This window comes from Hylobates moloch, unplaced genomic scaffold, assembly GCF_009828535.3.
Source record: "Hylobates moloch isolate HMO894 unplaced genomic scaffold, HMol_V3 SCAFFOLD_14, whole genome shotgun sequence".
NCBI lineage: Eukaryota > Metazoa > Chordata > Mammalia > Primates > Hylobatidae > Hylobates > Hylobates moloch.
Window position 1 is genome coordinate 55,113,454 of NW_026652289.1, and position 22,145 is coordinate 55,135,598.

Sequence of the window (22,145 nt, forward strand, 5' to 3'; positions counted from 1 at the left end):
TGCAGCAACAAGGCACCATTTGGAAGTAGAGATACCTCAGACACGAATCCTGCTGGCACCTCGGATTTCCCAGCTTCTAAAACTGTAAGATATAAATTTCCATTGCATATAAAATGCTCAGTCTGTGGTATTTTGTTATAGCAGTACAAATGGACTAAGAACCCCCTGCTGACAAATTGAGGCCAATGGGTAAAAGAGGGAAAGGTAAGGTAGCTTAAGGCATTATTCCCCGGTTTTTCACATCACACATTCCCAAAGGGAGCTGAAAAGCCAGGAAGATAAGAAAGGTATGGTGGCCAAGCGCAGTGGCTCATGCCTGTAATCCCAGCACTTTGGGAGGCCAAGACTGGCAGATCATGAGGTCAGGAGCTCGAGACCAGCCTGACCGACATGGTGAAACCCTGTCTCTACCAAAAATACAAAAATTAGCTGGGCATGGTGGTGCGTGCTTGCAATCCCAGCTACTCAAGAGGCTGAGGCAGGAGAATCGCTTGAACCCAGGAGATGGAGGTTGCAGTGAGCCGAGATTGCACCATTGCACTCCAGCCTGGCGACAGAGCAAGATTCCGTTTCAAAAAAAATAAAAAAAGAAAGGAAAAAAGGTATGGTAGAAGATCGCCTCACATTTCTCCCAGTTGAGTAATCAGCAAATTTGCAAGCAAGTATTGCATAAGACTGAAGTTTATTTAGATGTAGGACAGTATAAACGTAGAACAGTAAAATGCTTTAACTCTTGCTAACCCAACTGTCTTTATATGAGAAATAACAAAACACACAAAAGTGGAATTAAATTGATCACAGTGGTTTTAAATGTGGGAGGGGGTGATAAAGTTATGACGAGCTTTGTTTTCCCTCATTATTTCCTGAAAAAGTGGCTGTAGTAGGCTATTCCTACATTACTATAAAGAATATCTGAGACTGGGTAATTTATAAAGAAGAGAGGTTTAACTGGATCACAGTTCTGCAGGCTGTACAGGAAGCACAGCACCAGCATCTGCTTCTGGGGAGGCCTCTGGGAGCTTAAAATCACAATAGAAGGTGAAGCAGGAGCTTATCTCATGGCAAGAGCAGGAGCAAGGTGGTGAGGAAGTGCCACACACTTTACATAATCAGATCTCACAAGAACTCACTCAATATCTCAAGGACAGTACCAAGAGGTTAGTACTAAGCCATTTATGAGATACCGCCCCCATGATCCAATCATCTTCCACCAGGCCCCACCTACAACATTGGGGATTACAATTTAACATGAGGTTTGGGTAGGACTCAGATCCAAACCATATCAGTGGCCAAAGAATAGACAGGTTCTGATTTAAAGAGTTGGCCGGGCACGGTGGCTCACACCTGTAATCCCAGAACTTTGGGAAGCCAAAGCAGGCAGATCACGAGGTCATGAGATCGAGACCATCCTGGCCAATATGGCGAAACCCCATCTCTACTAAAAATGCAAAAATTAGCTGGGCATAGTGGCGCACGCCTGTAGTCCAGCTACTGGGGAGGCTGAGACAGGAGAATCGCTTGAACCTGGGAGGCAGAGGTTGCAGTGAGCAGGGATCGTGCCACTGCACTGGAGACACAGCGAGACTCTATCTCAAAATAAATATTAAATAAATGAAGAGTCTAATGGGGTGAATAACTTGACTTCAGAAGTTTATGCTAAATCTTTCCTTTTAGAAGATTCTGTAGTTAAGACTGATTTGGACATTTTTTAAAACAAATTGGGTTAAAATTAGTGTTTAAAGGTTTCAGAGTTCACTTAAATAGGAATATAGCATTTTCACTGGTAAACAGAAAGACAATTCCTGTTGGAAGAACATTTGGGCCAGGTGTGAAAAATAAAAAGGAAACTAAAACAAAACAAAATTTGATGAACTCTATCATTTCTAGAATGACCCATGTTTCCCAGACAAATAGAATTAAAATTGTCCCAAAACCATTCTGTGTTTCAGGCATAATTATATTTAGGTAAAGACACTCATTCTGGACCAAAGCCAACTGAGATAAAAAGGAATGGCTGGAAATGGAGGCTAAAGCCTTGGGAAATAACTTCTCCCATTTGGATATATTTAGAACCTGGCTTGAAACTTTGGCTTCTGCAACTTCTGGATTGAGAAGGAAGATGCTGACAAAAGGTAGATGTTTAGAGGTTTACAATGATATGTAAGAGAATGTGTTTTTAAATTTCGAGAAATATCCCCAAAGGAGTTATGAATTCCACTTTTTTAAAGAATGAATTTGATATCCAGGAAAAGGTGGCAGCCCACTGAAGGGTAAGTGTACCTCCTGCTAATAATCAGAAGCTCCAGCCCCAGGACAGAAGAAGCCGAGGAGGACTGAGCAGGCAGCAAAGAAGCAGGTGGCAGAAGCAACTTGATATTTAAGGGTGACTGGGGAGAGGGCACAACATGGCACAGAGCTCTGTGGTCTAAGAAAAGCCACACTTTCTAGTCCCCACCCTAAAAAGGGCTCACAGTGCTTATCCTACACCTCATCCAAGCTGAAAGAAGAAACTGAAGTGGAGAAGATCACATGAGATCTGGCCAAAAATGTTTTAAAAGCTATGTTCACTAGGTGGAGGATATGTGTGCATGTGTCTGTGTAAAGGGGAATTATCATTTTAAAAAAACAACACCAATTCCACAACACAACAACAACAAAACCCCAATCAGAAAACTGAAGAGGTCTGTGTAACCCATTCCCTACAGTGAAGGGGCTGGAGGCTGTGGAGCAGGCCCCGGGGGAGTTGGTGGGGCTCAGAAGTCACCATGCTGAGGGCCACATAGAGAGTGCCGAGTTCTACTGGACCCAGGCAGTGACCCAGACCCCAGTCCTTGGGCTGCTGAGCTGAGGGAATGCCAGGCTTCCTTCCAGCTGAAGGGGCCTGCAGTCTCCTCCCAAATCAAGGGGCCTGCAGTCTCCTCCTCCAGGTTGCAGCAGATACGCCATCCAGAAACCAGTCTGGCCTAGACAGGACCATGACCTTCCCCCTTTCCATGTTGCTCAAAGACCACCAGACCATCCCTGGAATTGAGCAGGGCAATGATACAGTGAAAAGATCCTTGTCTTTGGAAATGACCAACCAAGAGGAGAAGCTAAATATCAAGCAAGAACATCTGATGAACAAAGTCGTGGCAAACCCTAAGGACACCAGCTTCCTGGAGGCTCGAATCATTCCCTTGACCAAAGCCCACAATTATGAAGAACACACGCAGAAACACTGAAAGAACAAAACTCACAAATACTATTTGTTGATGGGCACTGTCCAGAGGAAAATGATGCTCAAAAACCTTCGTTAGACCAATATGATGTCTCTGAGAAGACACACTGGGGATTGGGCACACCTTTTTGATGGAGCAGCCCATTGCCAAGTCCTGACTGAGAAGACTGTGCATTCTGGATGTTCCAAGAGACTCAAAAGCTGAAGAAGCAAAAACAGGCTTTAAAAGTTGCAGCAGCAGCAGTAGCTCAAAACAAGACCAGAGGAATCCAGAGAGCCCTGCCAAAGCCTGACCAGAAGTACTCAAAGAAAATAAATTGTTAAATATTTTTTTTGAAAAAGAAAACTGAATAGATATTCTCTAAACAAGATACAAAAACGGGCAACAAATACATAAAAGATGCTCAACCTCACTAATCATTAGAGAAACACAAATCAAAACCATACGGAGATACCACCTTACACCCGCTAAGATCAATACTATTTTAAAAAACAGAAAATAATAAGCATTGACAAGGATGTGGAGAAACTGGAACTGTCATGCACTATTGCTAGGAACGTAAAATGGTACAGCCCCTGTGGAAATGAGTATGGCAGTTCCTCAAAAAAAAATTAAAAATAGAATTACCATATAATCCAGCAATTCTACTTATGAGTACATATCCAAATTAATTGAAAGCAGGGTTTCAAAGGGATATTTGTACACTCATGTTCATAACAGCATTATTCACAATAGGCAAAAGGTATTAACAACCCAATGTCCATTGGTAGATAAATCAGTAAACAAAATGTGGTATATATCTAAAGTAGAATACTATTCTGTTTAAAAAGGAAGGAATCTATATGCTATAGCATGGTGCAATCTTGATAACATTATGCTAAGTGAAACAGTCCAAAAAGACAAATACTGTATGATTCCTCTTGTATTAGAGGCTGTTTTTGCATTGCTATAAAGGAATACCTGAGGCTGGGTAATTTATGAACAAAAGAGGTTTATTTGTTTCACAATTCTGCAGGCCATATAGAAAGCATGGCACCACCATCTACTCAGCTTCTGATGAGGCCTCAGGAAGGTTCCAATCATGGCAGAAGGCAAAGGGGGAAGAGGCATGTCGCAAGGCAAGAACAGGAACAAGAGAAGGGGGAAGTGCCACACTATTTTAAACAACCAGATCTTGCATGAACTCAGAGCAAGAACTCACTTATTATCGTCAGGACAGCACCAAGCCATTCATGAGGGATACACCTCCTACAGGCCCCACCTTCAACACTGGGGATTACATTTCAACACGAGATTTGGAGGGGACAAACATCCAAACTATATCACCATTATATGAGGTACCTACAATAGTCAAAAATTCATAGAAACTGAAAGTAGAATGGTGGTTACCAAGGGCTTGGGGGAAAAATAATGGGCAGTTGTTTAATGGGTACAGAGTTTTCATTTTGCAAGATGAAGAGTTCTGAAGACGGATAGTGCTGATGGTAGCACAATGATATGAATGTACTTAACGCCACTGACATGTACACTTAAAAATGGTTAAGATAGGCCAGGCGTGGTGGCTCATGCCTGTAATCCCAGCACTTTGGGAGGCCGAGGTGGGCGGATCACAAGGTCAGGAGTTCGAGACCAGCCTGACCAACATGGTGAAACCCCATCTCTACTAAAAATACAAAAATTAGTCTGGCGTGGTGATACGCAGCTGTAAGTCCAGCTACTCAGGAGGCCGAGGTAGGAGAATCGCTTGAACCCGGGAGACAGAGGTTGCAGTGAGCCGAGACCGTTCCACTGTACTCCAGGCTCAGCGACAGAGTGAGACTCCATCTCAAAAAAAAAAAAAAAAAAAGAGGGGAGCTAAGATGGTAAATTTTATGTTACCTGTATTTACCACAATTAGAAAAAAAAAAATGTAAAGCCCTAAACGGCCAAGGGAGAATCTATTCAAACTCTCAAGACTAGCAAGGGGAAGTCAGTTGAGCCCAAGTCCAAGGTAAACTGAGGATGGGGTCAAGATATCTCAGCCTTCTTGCTGTACTAACCCTTTGACATAAATGACAATAGAATAGTCTAGTGGTAGGTTTCCATGGAGCCCTCTGGCAGTGACGTCCCCAGTTGAATGCAGGTACCATATGAACAAGCAAGATGGAAATCTGTAGTATTACTAGATCCCATGCATGCAGTTTAATCTGAAGCATTAAGTTCCCATGGATCTCACAGGGAGTGACAATCAAAGACCTATGATGGTTAAGGGAAATTAAATTTAAATAACTTCCCAGGACCAAGCAGAAAGCCCAAAACCTTGTTGACCTGTTTTGAGTTTTACATAAACATATCATACACATGAAGCTGTTACTAGGCTGTTACTACTTTTTGGAGGGGTTTTGTGGATGCAGCTTCCACACAACTTTGAAAATATAAATATATGATATTTAGATCCATGCCAGTGATTGAATTATTGTACTAAGACAGAAATGGCTAAAACTTTCCATGGCTGTCCTGTCTCTACCTTTTATGAAAAAAGTTCTAAGGCCAGGTGCGGTGGCCTGTAATCCCAGCACTTCGGGAGGCTGAGGTGGGTGGATCACCTGAGGTCAGGAGTTCGAGACCAGCCTGGCCAACACGGTGAAACCCCATCTCCACTAAAAATACAAAAGTTAGCTGGGCGTGGTGGTGGGCACCTGTAATCCCAGCTACTCAGAAGACTGAGGCAGAAGAATCGCTTGAACCTAGGAGGCAGAGGTTGCAGTGAGCTGAGATCATACCACTGCATCCCAGCCTGGGCGAAAGAGTGAGACTCCGTCTCAAAAAAAAAGTTCTAAAAATGTATCATGACCCAGATTAGTATGAGAGGAGAGGGTGTGTAAATGTAATACCAACGTAAAATTACATGTGTTATAAATGCATTATAATCCAAATGTGTTTGCTCTTCTATGTGTTGCTTTTTGTGGAGGCCAAGAAAGATTATGAATAAATGGCATGAACTGATGAAAATATTCTGTAATTTAGGGGACAAAATATATTTTAAATATGTATTATTTTTAATCACACTTACACATGTACATAATTTTAAAAATCAAATACTTCTACAATAAAGGTTGATTCAGTAATAATTGAAAATTTTTATTATAAAATTTAAAATTTATTTTAAATAATAAATTTGTTTAATTTATTTATTATTCAGCCTGGGTGACAAGAACGAAACTCCATTTTAAAAAAATAAAAATAAAAAAAATTAGCAAAGGACCTGAATAAGCATTTTCCACAAATGACATAGAAATGGCCAACAGGTATAAGAAAAAGTGTTCAACATTACTAATCATCAGGGAAATGCAAATTAATACCACAATGACATTATCCCCTCTTAGGGGATACTTCTTAGGATGGCTACTATTAAAGAGACAGAAGACAAGAAGTATTGGTGAGGATATGGAGAAAAAGGAATCCTTGTACAATGTTGGTGGTAATGTAAATTGGTATAGCCATTTTGGGAAATAGTATGGAGTTTCCTCAAAAAATTATAAATAGAATTACCATATGATCCAGCAATCCCACTTCCAGGTATATATCCAAAGGAAATGAAATTAGTATTTTGAAGAGGTATCTGTACTCCACATTCACTGCAGCATTATTAACAATAGTCAAGATACAGAAATAACCTAAGTGTCCATCAGTGGATAAGTGGACAAAAAATTGTTATGTATATAGATACATATACACACATGAATATTATTCAACCTCAAAAAAGAAGGCATCCTACCATTTTCAGCAACATGGATGAACCTGGAATACATTATGCTAAGTGAAATAAGCCAGACACACAAAAACTACATGATCTCACTTATATATGAGATCTAAAATAGTAACATTCATAGAAGCAGAGAGTAGAATAGTGGTTACTAGGGGTGGGCCACGGAAGGTGGAGGAAATGAGGAGATGTTGGTCAAAGGGTATGAAGCTTCAGTTATATAGGATGAATAAATTCTAGAGATCTAATGTACAGCATAAGTATAGATAATAGCACTATACTGTATATTTGAAATCTGCTAGAATAGATCTTAAGTATTCTCACCATACATATATGAAATGGTAATTGTGAGGTAACGATATGTTAATTAGTTTGACTAGTCATCGTTTTACAATGTATATCAAAACATTACATTGTATACCTTAATTATATATATAAATATATATAATTTTTATTTAAAAATAGATAAATACCAGAAGCTCAAAGGGAAAAAACAAGTCCCTTAGCAAACTAGGAATAGAAGGGAACTTCCTTGGTTTTATGAATTGGATCTACAAAAAAAACCTACAGCTAACATTATATTTAATGGTGAAAAGACTAAATGCTTTTCCCCTAAGATGGGGAAACAAGGCAAGGACATCAACTCTCACCATTGCTATTCAACATTGAAAAGGACATCCTAGCCAGCATAATCTGTGGGAAGCAGGTGAGGCGGGCAGGGAGAGTATACAGATTGAAAGGAAGAATGTAAAACATCTTTATTTACGGAACACAGACCATGTATGTAGAAAACCCTAAAGAATTTACAAAAAAGCTGCAGAACTAATGAGTTTAGCAAGATCACAGGATACAAGGTCAATATTTAAAAATCAATTATGTTTCTACACATCAGCAACAAACTATTAGATATTGAAATTTTAAAATTCTACCTACAAGAACATAAAAAATATGAAATACTTGTGGATAAATTTAGCAAAGTATGTGCAAGACCTGTATTGTGAAAACTATAAAACACTGATGAGAGAAATCAATAAATGGAGAGTTTTAAATATATTCACTAGTTAGAAGATGGTAAAAGAAGTCAATTCTTCTTAAATTGATTTATAGATTCAAATCAGTCCCATCAAAATCCCAGCAAGCTTTTTTGTAGGAAACGTCATTCTAAAATTTATATGGAAATGCAAATGACCTATAATAGTCAAAACAACTTTGAAAAAGAACACAGTTGGAAGAATTAAACTACCTGATTTCAAAAATTACAACAAAGCAGAAGACAGTGTGTTACTGGAGTAAGGATAGACATATAGATCAACAGAACAAGAGTCCAGAAATAGACTAACACATACTTAGCAAATTAATTTTCAACAATGATACCCAGGTAATTCTATGAGGGAAAGCTAGTCTTTTCAATTAATGGTACTAAAATAATTGATATCCATGTGCAAAAAATAAACCCAAATTCTTTATTTTTTTATTTTTTATTTTTTTGAGACAGAGTCTCACTCTGTCACCGAGGCTGGAGTGCAGTGGCACCGTGTCGGCTCACTGCAACTGTCTCCTGGTTTCAAGCAATTCTCCCACCTCCGCCTCCCGAGTAGCTGGGATTACAGGCGCCCACCACCACGCCAGGCTAGTTTTTATATTTTTAGTAGAGATGGGGTTTCACCATGTTGGCCAGGCTGGTCTCGAACTCCTGACCTCAGGTGATCCACCCACCTTGGCCTCACAAAGTGCTGGGATTACAGGCGTGAGCCACCACGCCCAGCCAATAAACCCAAATTCTTAACTGTCACCATATATTAAAATTAATTCAATGGTTCCAGAAGTAAATTGCCTAAGATCCATGATTACATTCCATAATATAGTAATTTTTATCAATACCGCATTGCTTTAATTGTGGGAAAGAAGGACCACTACATGAAATAAAAATAAAAAATATTAATATTAAATACTAAAAAAATTCATAATGAACTAGAGGCCTAAATAGAAGAGCTGAAAGCATAAAACTTCTAGAAGAACACATTTTTAAAAATCTTTGCAGCCAGGTACAGTGCTCATGCCTATCCCAACACTTTGGGAAGCTGAGGTGAGAGGATCGCCTGAGTCCAGGAGTTTGAGAGCAGCCTAGGCAACATAGTGAGATCCTGTCTCTACAAAAACTATAACAAATTAGCCAGGCATGATGGTGTGTGCCTACAGTCCCAGCTACTCAGGAGGCTGAGATGGGAGAACTACTTGGGCCTGGGAGGTCAAAGCTGCAGTGAGCTGTGATCACACCACTGTACTCCAGCCTAGGTAACAGAGCAAGATCCTGACTCAAAAAAAACGACTTTGCAATCTTGGCATAGGTAAAAATTTCCTAAGTAGTATACAAAAAGGATAAACCATAAGAGAAAAAAATATCGAACTTCAAAATTTTTAACTTCTGCTCTTCAAAAGACACAAAGAAATGAAAAGGTAAGCTATAAACTGGTAGAAATATTCGAAGAACACGTTTCTGATAAAAGAGCTGTAACCAGAGTAAGAATTCTTAATTCGAATATAAGAAGGCAAACAACTCAAAAATGGTTAAAAGACACGAACAGACACTTCACCAATGAGATATACAAATGGCAAATACATGAAAAGATGCTCAACAGTATTAGTCACTAAAGAAATGCAAATTAAAGCCACCATGAGATAATACTACACACTTATTAGGATAGTTAAAATTAAAAAGACTGACAATACCAAGTGTTGGTGAGGATGTGGAACATGTGGAACCCTCCTACGTTGCTTATGAGAATGCAACTTTAGAAAACAGTTTTACAGTTTCCTATACAGTTAAACACAGACACACCATATGACTCAGCGGTTCTTCTCTTGGACATTTAACGATGAAAAATGAAAACATGCCCAAAGGCTCATATACAGATATTCAGTAGTGTTATTCATAACAGCTGAAAAAATAAAAACTACCCCAATGTCCCTCAAAAGTTGAATGGATAAGCAAAATAGGTTTACCTATGCAATGGAATATTTTTCATTAATGAAAAGGAATCAACTACTGATAACATGGAACAACAGAGATGAATCTCAAATTATAATGAATGGAAGAAGCCCAACTGAAAAGACTACATATCATATGATTCCATTACATGAATCCTAGAAAAGGCAAAACTACAGTGAGGTAATGCATATGTTAATTAGCTAGATTTAGTCATTTTACAATGTATATGTAATTCAAAATAATGTACACAGTAAACATGTACAATTTTATGTCAATTAAAGATATATATAAATAAAAATTATTTTAAAAAAGGCAAAACTAGAGTGACAGCAGATCAATGGTTTCTAGGTGCTGAGGGTGGGCAGAGAAGCTCACTGCAAAGAGGCACAAGGAAATTGGGTTAATTGAAATGTTCTGTATCATGATTGTGGTGATGGTTACATGACTATATAGATTTATTAAAACATATCAAATTGAACATTTAAAGTCAGTGAATTTTATGTAAATTATACCTCAAAAAAGTGATTTTTAAAAATAATTTTAAAAAAGATTAAACAAATTACAATATTTAAGTCATATATGTATAGTCATATGTCACTTAAAAATGGGGATATGTTCTAAGAAATGTGTCATTAGGTGATCTTGTCATTGTGTGACTATCATAGAGTACGCTTATGCAAACCTCGATGGTACAGCCTACTACATACCTAGGCCATGTGGAATAGCCTATTGCTCCTAGGCTACAAACCTGTACAGCATGTTACTGTACTGAACACTGTAGGCAACTGTAACAGTAACACAATGCTAAATATGTGTATATCTAAGCATAGAGAAGGTACAGTAAACATTACACCTGTATAGGGCACTTACCATGAATGTAGTTTGCAAGGTGAAAATCGCTCTGGGTGAGTCAGTGAGTGGTGAATGAATGTGGTGGCCTAGGACATTACTGTACACTACTGTAGACTTTATAAACACTGTACACTCAGTTAACTATCCTAATAAGTGTGTAGTGTTATCTCATGGTGGTTTTAATTTGCATTCCCTTAATGACTATTTTTTATAAACAAATTTTAAAAAGTATCTTTCTTCAATCATAAATTAACCTTAGCTTACTGTAACATTTTTACATTATAAACTTCAAAAAAAATTTAAAAAACATTTGGACTGTTTTACAATCACTTAAAACATATACAATATTTTTTTCTATTTTTACATTTTTAAAATTGTTGTATTTTAAAAACCTTTTGTTAAAAACTAAGACACAAACATGCACATTAGCCTATGCCTACAAGGGCCAGTATCATCAAGACGTCACAGGTGATAGGAATTTTTCAGCCCCCTTATAATCTAATGGGATCACTATCATATCTGTGGTCCTCTCTTGACTAATATGTTGTGATGAGACACATGACTGTATATGCAACGTGCACCAAATTGCAGAGTTATCCTTACATTTCTCAGTAGTGGGTATCTTGGAATTTGATAAACTTGGTTTTGTGACTACAGTGCAAAAATCATTCTATGTGTGATACAAAGAAATTTCTATCCATTTGTTCATAATAGTTACCATTGGGGCAAAAAGATGGAGCAAAGACACAGTATGGGGTGGTCTCCTATGCCTGAGGAAGCCAAACTGCATTAATGCCACCATTCAGCAAAGACCCATGATATTGGCAGGGAGAACTAGCTGTGCACTAGGTATCCTTGAAGTCTACCATTTCCAGTACTCATTAGCAGCTGAAGAAACCTTATCTCTTGCAACTGATGCAGACCCTGACAGTAGCAGATAAAGTAAAATAGTACAACTCATGCTGCAGTTTTAAAAGTCACAAGGAATACAAAGATGACTTTGCAGGTCATTTCACATTCAATGAGAAGGCTATATTTAAGCAGAAAGATGAATCATCACAATATACACATGTGAGATCCTACCATATTATGATAGAACATGTAAGCGATCCAAAAAAAATTAATGTCTTTTAAATGTATTTGACCTATTTGCTTATTGCTGTTTTTCCCCCACTAGAATGATGATATCCCATGATGAAAGGGATTTCTGTCTTCACTGTTCACTGCTATATCCCTAGAATCCCTTAAAATGCCTAGCATATATAATTACTCAATAAATATTTGTTAAATTTGCCCATGTAGATAGTAAATATTTGTTGTATGAATTTATGTCAATGTAGACCCCATTCACAGCTAAATGATATAACAACTTTCCATTATACGTTCCTTTCTTGTACAATTCCTTTGATTGGAAGTTACCAATTGTTTTTGTTCTTTCATTTGGTTTCTATGTACCAAATAAAACCTAAACTTTCAACCAAGTTGATTCTTATTTTCTTTACATATTTCTTCATTTCAAAATTTCCTAAAGTGTACATATATTCAGAATAAAGAACACATGCATCACCATAGAATTAGAGTTTTATAGAGGACTCTATCAATTAACAATAACACCTTTTTGTTTTCTTTATTTCTGAAAATCTATCCCCCTGCATATGCTGTTTTCCCTATCTGGAAAACCTTCCACACTTGTCTCTGTTAACAAGCCTATCTTAACTCAATCTCCCTTACTGCAGAATCCTTTATCATACTGGTTAATTTCAATCATTTTGATCCACTCTGACTCCCAACAAAATCCTAAACCCCTTTAGGTCAGGCAATATTCAGTACGTTTCTGTATTTCCCACTGTCATGGCACATTTGATAAATGCTTAATGTGTTGACCTTGATGAATTTCAGTGAGACTGAAGAAGCTTGAGGATACAAAAATTCACGCAAAGCTAAGAAGACAAAGATATATTTCCATATTAAACTATTATGCATAAAACCTACCAGTAGTGTCTGTCCTTGGAAAATGAAGAAATGACCTGATATAACTATGGTGAGAACAAGATACCCAGATTCTTCATTGGAATCAAAAACCTTGAAAGAGAGAAAGAGAAAAATATGTAAAAGAGAGTACATTTCTATAACTGATAAACTTATAATACTGATGACCAAGCTGTTTTCTCATATTGATCTTTCTACTCCAAGCATTCTCTTCACTTTTGCATTCATTTAATCTGTAACCCCTCCCTTACAGCTTTAAGTTTCCCCATATATAGAGGCTAACAGCCAGACTTTTAAAAAATAAAATTAAAAGCCAATATTTTGAAACAGAAAGAACATCAGATTAAGAATCATGAGTTGTGGGTCCTGAGCCAACCACTTTTTAGTTACATTTTAATAAATAATTTATTCTCTCTGAGCCTCAGTATTCTTTCTGTAAAATGGAGATAGCACCTTAAAGAGTTGCTGTAAGACTTCACAGTCCCAATTTCTTCCGCCATGTAATCCATTTTTCTTTTCTTTTTTCTTTTTTTGAGACAGAGTTTTGCTCTTGTTGCCCAGGCTGGAGTGCAATGGTGTGATCTCGGCTCACAGCAACCTCTGCCTTATGTGTTCAAGCGATTCTCCTGCCTCAGCCTCCTGAGCAGCTGGGATTACAGGCATGCGCCACCATGCCCAGTTAATTTTTGTATTTTTAGTGCAGATGGGGTTTCACCATGTTCGTCAGGCTGGTCTCGAACTCCTGACCTCAAGTATCTGCCCACAGCCTCCCAAAGTGCTGGGATTACAGGCATGAGCCATCGCACCCGGCCATCCATTTTTCATTAACCCCTTAACATCTGGTGCTTTCCTTTGGATGAGCTCTAGTTTGTCAGTGTCACTCTTAAATTATGGTGCCATAAACTTACCGTAATCTGCTTGGTGTAGTCTAATTATCTCCCATTACTTGCAATAGTGTTGCCTATAATCACATTAACTTTTTGAGAGGGTAGTACACTGAAGAGTTTGATCTTAAATCAATATAACCTCCTGACACTTCATTACCTATGTTGGTAAATGATACTTCCCTTTATTCATCTTGAACCTCAACATAAAACCTTGGATTAGCCCCATTATATTTTATCTTGTTAGATTTGATCTATAGTTCCAACCTATTGAGATGTAGTGAGGAACCGAAGAAATTAAATCAAAATGTCAGGAAGGACATGACTGATAGATACATTAGAGTGGGATCTGGGTCTTAAGTGACTATACTATGTAGGTGGCTTTCATATCCTTAATTAACACTGTAAGGTAAACATCCTTATATAAACAATAAGTTATAGACTCATCTTAATGCCCAAAGTTCAAAATAATTAACACATACCTAATTCAACTTAGATATGTTTTTATGAGGTTACTGCATTCTACTAATAATGCTCTTATAGTTTCATATGTGGGGTTTGGAGTTTTAATGCTATTTTTAAATCCAAGATTTCTACTGTGTTTTCTCTAATTCATTTTAAATTCCAAACTTAAAAAGTGAATAACATTTTAGATATCAAAGGGGATACAATAAGACCTGCACTAATTCCTTCAGTGGTTGTAATTCTCCCTCTTTCCCAGTATTTGGAACTTGGTCAGTGGCACAACACTCTTCCTGTCACAGTTTAAATGAATTATCCTGTGTGTTTTATGACTAGTTAGAACCAGAAGCATAGCTAGGAGTCAAGTATAGCTTTCGCAACTACAGTCTGGTCAACGAATTCTTTGGAAGGCAATGTGTTACACGATAGTTTAATGTTTTAAGAAATGTAACATATATACCAAAAAGCATCAAAATATAAGTGTACAGCTCAATGAACGATGACAAAGCAAACACATCACCCAGATGAAGAAATAGAACATTACCAGATTTCCAGAAGGTCCTCTAGTGTTTGCCGTCTTAAAATCACTATCTGCTTCTTTTTCCCTTAAAATAATCTCCCATCCTGACTTCTAACACTATACTTTAGTTTTAATTATATGAGTGGAATCATAAAGAATTATTTGACATTTGGCTTCATCAATGTTGTTGCATGTGTATTCATTTTCATTATTCTTGAATACATTCTATGACGATACCACCTTTTTTTTTTTTTTTTTTTTTGCTGATGGGTATTTTTTCCAGTTTAGGTTCACTACAAATAATGCTGTTACGAACATTCTTACATATGTCTCTTGTTGGATAGAAACACTCATTATAAAGATTTCTATTTTTCCCAAATTATTTTATTTTTTTCAAATCATGGCCAACAACTTCCAGGAGAGCCCCAGTTTAGACTACTCTCTTGCCCTCCAAATTGCTACATTTAATCAACCAATCAACATCTCCATGTAAAGGTTTAATAGTTATCTCAAAATTAACAGTCCCTAACTTGAACTCCTAACCTTCTCATTCATTATTTACAAAGTACCTACCCTGTGCTAGGCTGTTGTAGACATTTGACCCCACAATATTTTCACCTCAGAAAATAATTTTCTTCTTTTTCAGGTTTCTATATGCAACACTGAAGACATTAATTCTTTCCTTCCATTTCTTCAGCTAAACCATGGAATCATTCTTGACTCCTTTTCTCACACCCATATCCAATCCATCAGCAAATCCTTCATGTCTATCTTCAAAATACCCATAATTCAATCACTTCTTACAGGCCTTGTCTAAATTATCATTCTCTCTAGTTGGATTATTATAATAATCTCCTAACTGACTTTTCCATTTCTGTTCTTGCTTCCCTTCTCCAACACAGAGTTTATTCTCTATACAGTAGCCACAGTGATCCTTTAAAAATATAAGTCAGATCATGTCATTTCCAGCTTACAGCCCTGCAATAGCTCCCTATCTCATTCAGAAGCTCCTGCAATGTACTCCATGGTCTAGGCCCTCCACTGCCTGTCTGCTCTTGTCCTCTAGCACCCACCCACTGTGCACTCTGATCAGCCACACTAGCCTCCTTCCTGCTCCCTGAACCCACTAAGGCACACTGATTATTATAAACCTCAGGGCTTTCACAATTGCTGTTCTATCTGAAATTCTCTTCTCCTAGATACCATATGACTCACTCCATCTTCAAACCTTGGCTTAAATATCATGTTTTCAGGTAAAACTTTTCCTAACCATCCAACTGAAAACTCCCCCATGTTACCTAAACCACACCACTCCTATTGCCTTCTCCAGCTTTATTTTTATCCATAGCTCTTACCACTTTGTTATATTTACTTGTTACCAGTTTTCCCTGAGCAGAAATCAAGCTCCACGAAGATACAGAATTTTTTTCCCCGTTTTGGACACTGTTATATTCAAATGCCTAGGATAGTACCTGGCACACAAGAGACACCCAATATTTTGTTGGATGGTTAAGTAAATATTAACTTCTAAATGAAGGTACCATATTAAAATGCAAAATTTTCAAACGAAATAAAGATGTCTTCAGAAAGAATTCATCACCAGCAGATCTGCACTGAAAGAAATGTGAAAGGAAGTCCTTCAGGAAGAAAGAAAATTATACCAGATAAAAACTAAGATCTCCACAAAAGAATAAAGAGTGCTGGAAATAGTAATTACATGGGCAAATACATAAAAATTTTATCTATCTTTAAAAGATAACTGATAAATGGGATTATATTGATAAACAATATTCAATTAATCCAAACAAAAGGCAGGATCAAAATTAAAAGGGAACAAAGAACAGATGGGAAAATTATAAAACAAATAGCAAGATAACAGACTTAAACCCAACCCTATCAATAATCATATTAAATGTAATAGTACATTTAAATGTAAATACCTCAATTAAAGGCAGAGGTTGTCAGATTGGATAAAAAGACAAAACAAACCATATGATGCCTACAAGAAATGCACTTTAAATATAAAAACAAACAGGTTAAAAACAAAAGGATAGAAAAAATATATACCAAGCTAATGCTAGTCAAAAGAAAGCTGGAGTAAGGCCAGGCACAGCGGCTCACTCCTACAATCTCAGCACAGGCTTGCCCTGGCTAACACGGTGAAACCCCATCTCTACTAAAAATACAAAAAATTAGCCAGGCATGGTGGCGGGCACCTGTAGTCCCAGCTACTCGGGAGGCTGCGGCAGGAGAATGGCGTGAACCCGGGAGGTGGAGCTTGCAGTGAGCCAAGATCGCGCCACTGCACTCCAGCCTGGACAACAGAGGGAGACAGTCTTTAAAAAAAAAAAAAAAAGAGTCTAAGGCTTGCCTAAGGCCAGGAATTTGAGATCAGCCTGGGCAACATGGCAAGACTCAATTTCTACAGAAATTTTAAAAATTAGCCAGGCATGGTGATACACGCCTGTAGTCCCAGCTGCTTGGGAGGCTGAAGGAGAAGGATCACTTGAGCTCAGGAGTTTGAGGCTGCTGTAAGCTATGATTGCACCACTGCACTCTGCACACTGCACCCAGAGGCCTGGGTAACACAGTGAGACTCTTTCACTAAAAAGATAAAAATAAAAAATAAAAACTGGAGTGGTTTTATTAATATTAGACAAGAATATCAAAAGGTTACAAAGAAGGTCATTTCAAATAATAAAAGGGTCAATTAATCAAGAAAGATAATCATCCCAAACATGTATTCCTCCAATAAAGAGCTTAAAAATACACGAAGCAGTAAGTGATAGAACTGTAAGGGGAAATAGACAAGTTCACAATTACAGTCAGATTTTAATACCCCTCTCTCAATAACTGATAGAAAAAGCACATAGCAAATCACCAAGTATATAGTAGACTTGAGCAACTGTCAACCAACATGATTGATCGACATTTATTCAACACTCCATCTAACACCAACACAAAACACATTCTTCTCAAGTATACACAGAGCATTCACAAAGACTATATTCTGAGCCACAGAACAAGTTTGGGTTGATTTTTTTTTTTTTTTTTTTTGAGACAGAGTCTTGCTCTGTCGCCCAGGCTGGAGTGCAGTGGCGCAATCTCGGCTCACTGCAAGCTCCGCCTCCCGGGGTTCACGCCATTCTCCTGCCTCAGCCTCTCCGAGTAGCTGGGACTACAGGCGCCCGCCACCACGCCCGGCTAATTTTTTTTTTTTGTATTTTTAGTAGAGATGGGGTTTCACCGTGGTCTCGATCTCCTGACCTCATGATCCGCCCGCCTCGGCCTCCCAAAGTGCTGGGATTACAAGCGTGAGCCACCGCGCCCGGCCGGGTTGATTTAAGAGAATGTTACCTGAGCGCAGATGAATTAAATTAGAAATCAATAACAGAAAGGTCTGAAAAAAAAAACCCCAAATATTCTTATTTACTCATGGGTAAATAAGAAATTAAAAGGGAAATCAGAAATATTGTGAACTCAAAGTAATTCACCATGTTAACATATTTAAAAAAAAAAAAAAAAACATATGATCACCTCAATACAAGAGAATGTAGAAAAAACATTTGACAAAATCCAACATCTATTCCTGATTTTAAAACTCAGCAAACCAGGAATAGAAGTAACTTCCTCAAGCTGATAGAGGGCATGTATATATAAAAAAAAAAAAAACCCTACAGTTAACTTCATACTGAAAGCTTTCTCCCTACGAAACAAGACAAGATGTCCACTTTCACCACTTCTATTCAACATTGTTAACAGAAGTTCTTACCACTGTAATCAGACAGGAAAAAGAATGAAAAAGCATCCAGATTGGAGAAAATCCAGTTGATTTTACTAGAACTAATAAGTGAATTTTAGAAAGGTTACATAAGATCAATAAATAAAAACCAATTGTATTTACATACACTAATGAAGAACTAGAACCTGAAATTTTAAAAGCATCAAAATTTACAACATCAAAAATACAAAATACTAAGGGATAAATATGACAAAAGAAGACCAGCACATTGAAAATTGAGAGAAATTTAAGAACACTTAAATATATGGAGAGAAATATTTTGTTCACAGATAGGAAGATTTAATATTATTAAAATGCTGTAATAGGCAGAACAATGGTCCCCCTAATGATGTCTACGTCCCAATACCTGGAACCTGTAATATGTTATCTTACATAGCAAAGGGATGTTGCATATGTGATTAAGTTAAAATATCTTGAGCTGGAGACATAGCCCTGAATTATCCAGGTGAACCTATTGTAATCAGAAGCATCCTTATAAGGGAAAGAAGGAGGCAGAAAGAGAAGGAATGTGATTGCTGGCATTGAGGATGGAAGGTGGGTAACAAACTAAGGAATGCAGGCAACCTCTATGTGTTAGAGAAGGCCAGGAAAAAAAAAAAAAAGGATTCTTGAGCCTCCAGAAGGAATGCAGTCCTCCTGACACCTTGATTTTAGCTCAATAAACCCATTTAAAATTTCTGACCTCTAGAACTATAAGCTAATGTTTGCGTTGTTTTAAGCCACTAAGTTTATAGCTTGTTACAGCAGCAGTAAGAAATTAGTACAGACGCCAATTCTCCAAGTTGATCTATCCAATCCCAATCAAAATTCCAAATTTTTCAAGAAATGCAAGAGTCCAAAGAGACTATATGCCAAGCATTTAAGTCAGTGAGTTAACAATAGCAAAGTATCCACTATGTACTGATCCCTCTTATAATTTGGAGAAGAAAAAAGACATAGAAAGTCTCTGAACTTTAACTTCATTAATTCATTTCTTCCATTCAACAAATATGATTGCAGTATCACTGAACAAAACACAAATCCTCATCCTAATGGAGCAAGCATGAAATGGTGATGCAGAGCAAGGATACAGACAATAAACAACAAATATAATTAGTGACATATCAAAGGTGGGATGTTGGGAGCAGTACACTGCAGGTGCTGGCAATAAAGGAATGCTTGGTCTGTAGAGAATTTATAAACAATTAAAAAGCTGACTAAAATCAGTTTATTACCACCATGTGCCAGTAATTCTAATCAATGTTAGTGATAAAAATACTCCTTCCTGAAAAAAATTTTGTTGGTCTAAGTTCCAAATAATTACTGCAGTTACTGCTGAGTTTAAATAATATATATGTAAGCTTCAAATTATCAGATTTATTATTTATTCTTAAATTGTTGTCTACATATAAGTTCACTGGGGAAACTCCCAGTTACAGCTAACCCCCATCCATGCAAACTTAGGCACATACATTTGTTTCAAAATTGGTGCACCATGCTTTGTTAAACCTGAAGACTGCTTAACATGAAGTTCTTAATTCCAACCCTTTCTTAGGATGCAGTTGGCTTTTCCATCCCTGTGGTACTACATTCTTGTGCATTTAAATGATAGATTCAAAATAAAACAAAGATAGCACAGTGATTGTAAAGACCAAGAAACAACTTGAGGCACTCCAATTCTGTCATTTTTATGGGACCTTTTGGTATTTGTGTCTAAAATTTAAAACACTGTTACAAGTGTGAATAGCAAGATGTAACTTATTTAATAAGTGCAAATTTTAGTTCACAAAATATTTTACTAAATTTGAACGATATCTTTAACATTGAAATTTATTCTCTTCAAATTAAGTGTTTTGAAACTGAAGAACATTAAGAGGGGATAAAACATATCAGCAATTTTATTAATAGTTGCGTAAATTGTACCTTTTGGAAATGCTTAGGTTTTTGTTGTTGTTGTTGTTGTTTTCCTTCCCCCAGAGGGAGTCTTGCTCTGTCGCCCAGGCTAGAATGCAATGGCACCATCTTGGCTCACTGCAACCTCTGCCTCCCAGGTTCAAGCGATTGTCCTGCCTCAGCCTCCTGAGTAGCTGGGATTACAGGCACATACCACCACACTCGGCTAATTTTTTGTATTTTCGGTAGAGATGGGGTTTCACTATGTTGGCCAGGCTGGTCTCAAACTCCTGACCTCGTGATCCATCTGCCTCGGACTCCCAAAGTGCTGGGATTACAGGCATGAGCCACCGAACCCAGCTGGAAATGCTTAGTTTTACTTAAAAAAACTTCACTTATTAGTTAATGAACAATTACATAAAATATCAGTCTGTAACTGCAGAATCCAAGTTCAAACAATTAACTAGATATAAAAACAATTGGTGGCCGGGTGCAGTGGCTCATGCCTGTAATCCCAGAACTTCAGGAGGCCGAGGTGGGCGGATCATGAGGTCAAGAGATTGAGACCAGCCTGACCAACTGGTGAAACCCCGTCTCTACTAAAAAAATGAAAAAATTAGCCAGGCATGGTGGTGCGTGCCTGTAGTCCCAGCTACTCAGGAGGCTGAGGCAGAAGAATCGCTTGAACCCGGGAGGCGGAGGTTGCAATGAGCTGAGATCGCACCACTGCACTCCAGCCTGGGTGACAGAGCAAGACTCCATCTCAAAATAAAATAAAATAACATAACATAAAATAAAAACAATGGGCTAGTTGTGGATTTTTTTCCTGCCTTATACTGTATTTTTCTTATTTATTTGGCATAATTATTATAACAAAATTCAGTAAGAGAAAATGTCCGCTGCATAATATTTTTCATTTAACTTAATGATTATTTCTGAAAATAATTTCATCATTCAGGGGAAGAAGATGTTAAAAAAATATTCATTCTAGGTGTCAGACGTTCTAGACACATCACTGAACATAGTAAATAAATTATCTAGTATATGAGATAATGCTAAGAGCTAGGGAAGAAATAGAGCAGGGCAAGTGGAATCAAAGTGCAAAGACAGGACACAGATATTACAATATAAATAGAGAGGTTAAGGTAGGCATCTGAGAAGGTGAGGCTTGAGCAAAGACCAAAGGTATGAGAGTTAACCAGCTATCTGGGGGAGGAGAATTCCAGGCTTATGATTTTTCAGACGTCTGTTGCAATCCCTCATCCAAAAGGTCTACGTAATGTGCTCATATAGTTAGAAAATATCCATTTTAAGAACTTCCAAGGGGTTCAAGAAAAAATGGTAGCTTCATTGCATCCCTGAAGTCTTCTCTTTCCAAATCTAATCCAAATGCCAATTACCTTTCCTTAAGCAATTAAGACCAGCATCTGGCAGGGGACAGTGACTCACACCTGTAAGCCCAGCACTTTGGGAGGCCGAAGCAGGCAGATCACATGAGGTCAGGAGTTCGAAACCAGTCTGGCCAAGATGGCGAAACCCTGTCTCTACTAAAAATACAAAAATTAGCTGGGCATGGTGGTAGGTGCCTGTAATCCCAGCTACTCAGGAGGCTGAGGCAGGTTAATCTCTTGAACCCGGGAGGCAGAGGTTGCAGTGAGCTGAGATTGCACCATTGCAATCCAGACTGGGCAACACAGCGAGACTCCATCTCAAAAAAAAAAAAAAAAAAACATCATCCAAGAGAGCCAGAAGGGTGGACTGAGGTCTCAGGGTCCACAAAAAAAAGAGCTAGTAGGATGTTTTCCCCCTACA

General features: G+C 37.8%; 1 protein-coding gene across 2 annotated transcripts in view; it reads right to left on the bottom strand.

Moving 5' to 3' along the window:
• Positions 1–22,145, bottom strand: part of REC114 (REC114 meiotic recombination protein) — a 107,524-nt gene that overhangs the window by 63,701 nt on the left and 21,678 nt on the right. For both annotated transcript variants that reach the window (XM_032176159.2, XM_058427182.1), the window contains exon 2: positions 12,797–12,886. In XM_032176159.2, the coding sequence (XP_032032050.1) occupies positions 12,797–12,886 (90 nt within the window). The remainder of the gene's footprint in view (positions 1–12,796; positions 12,887–22,145) is intronic.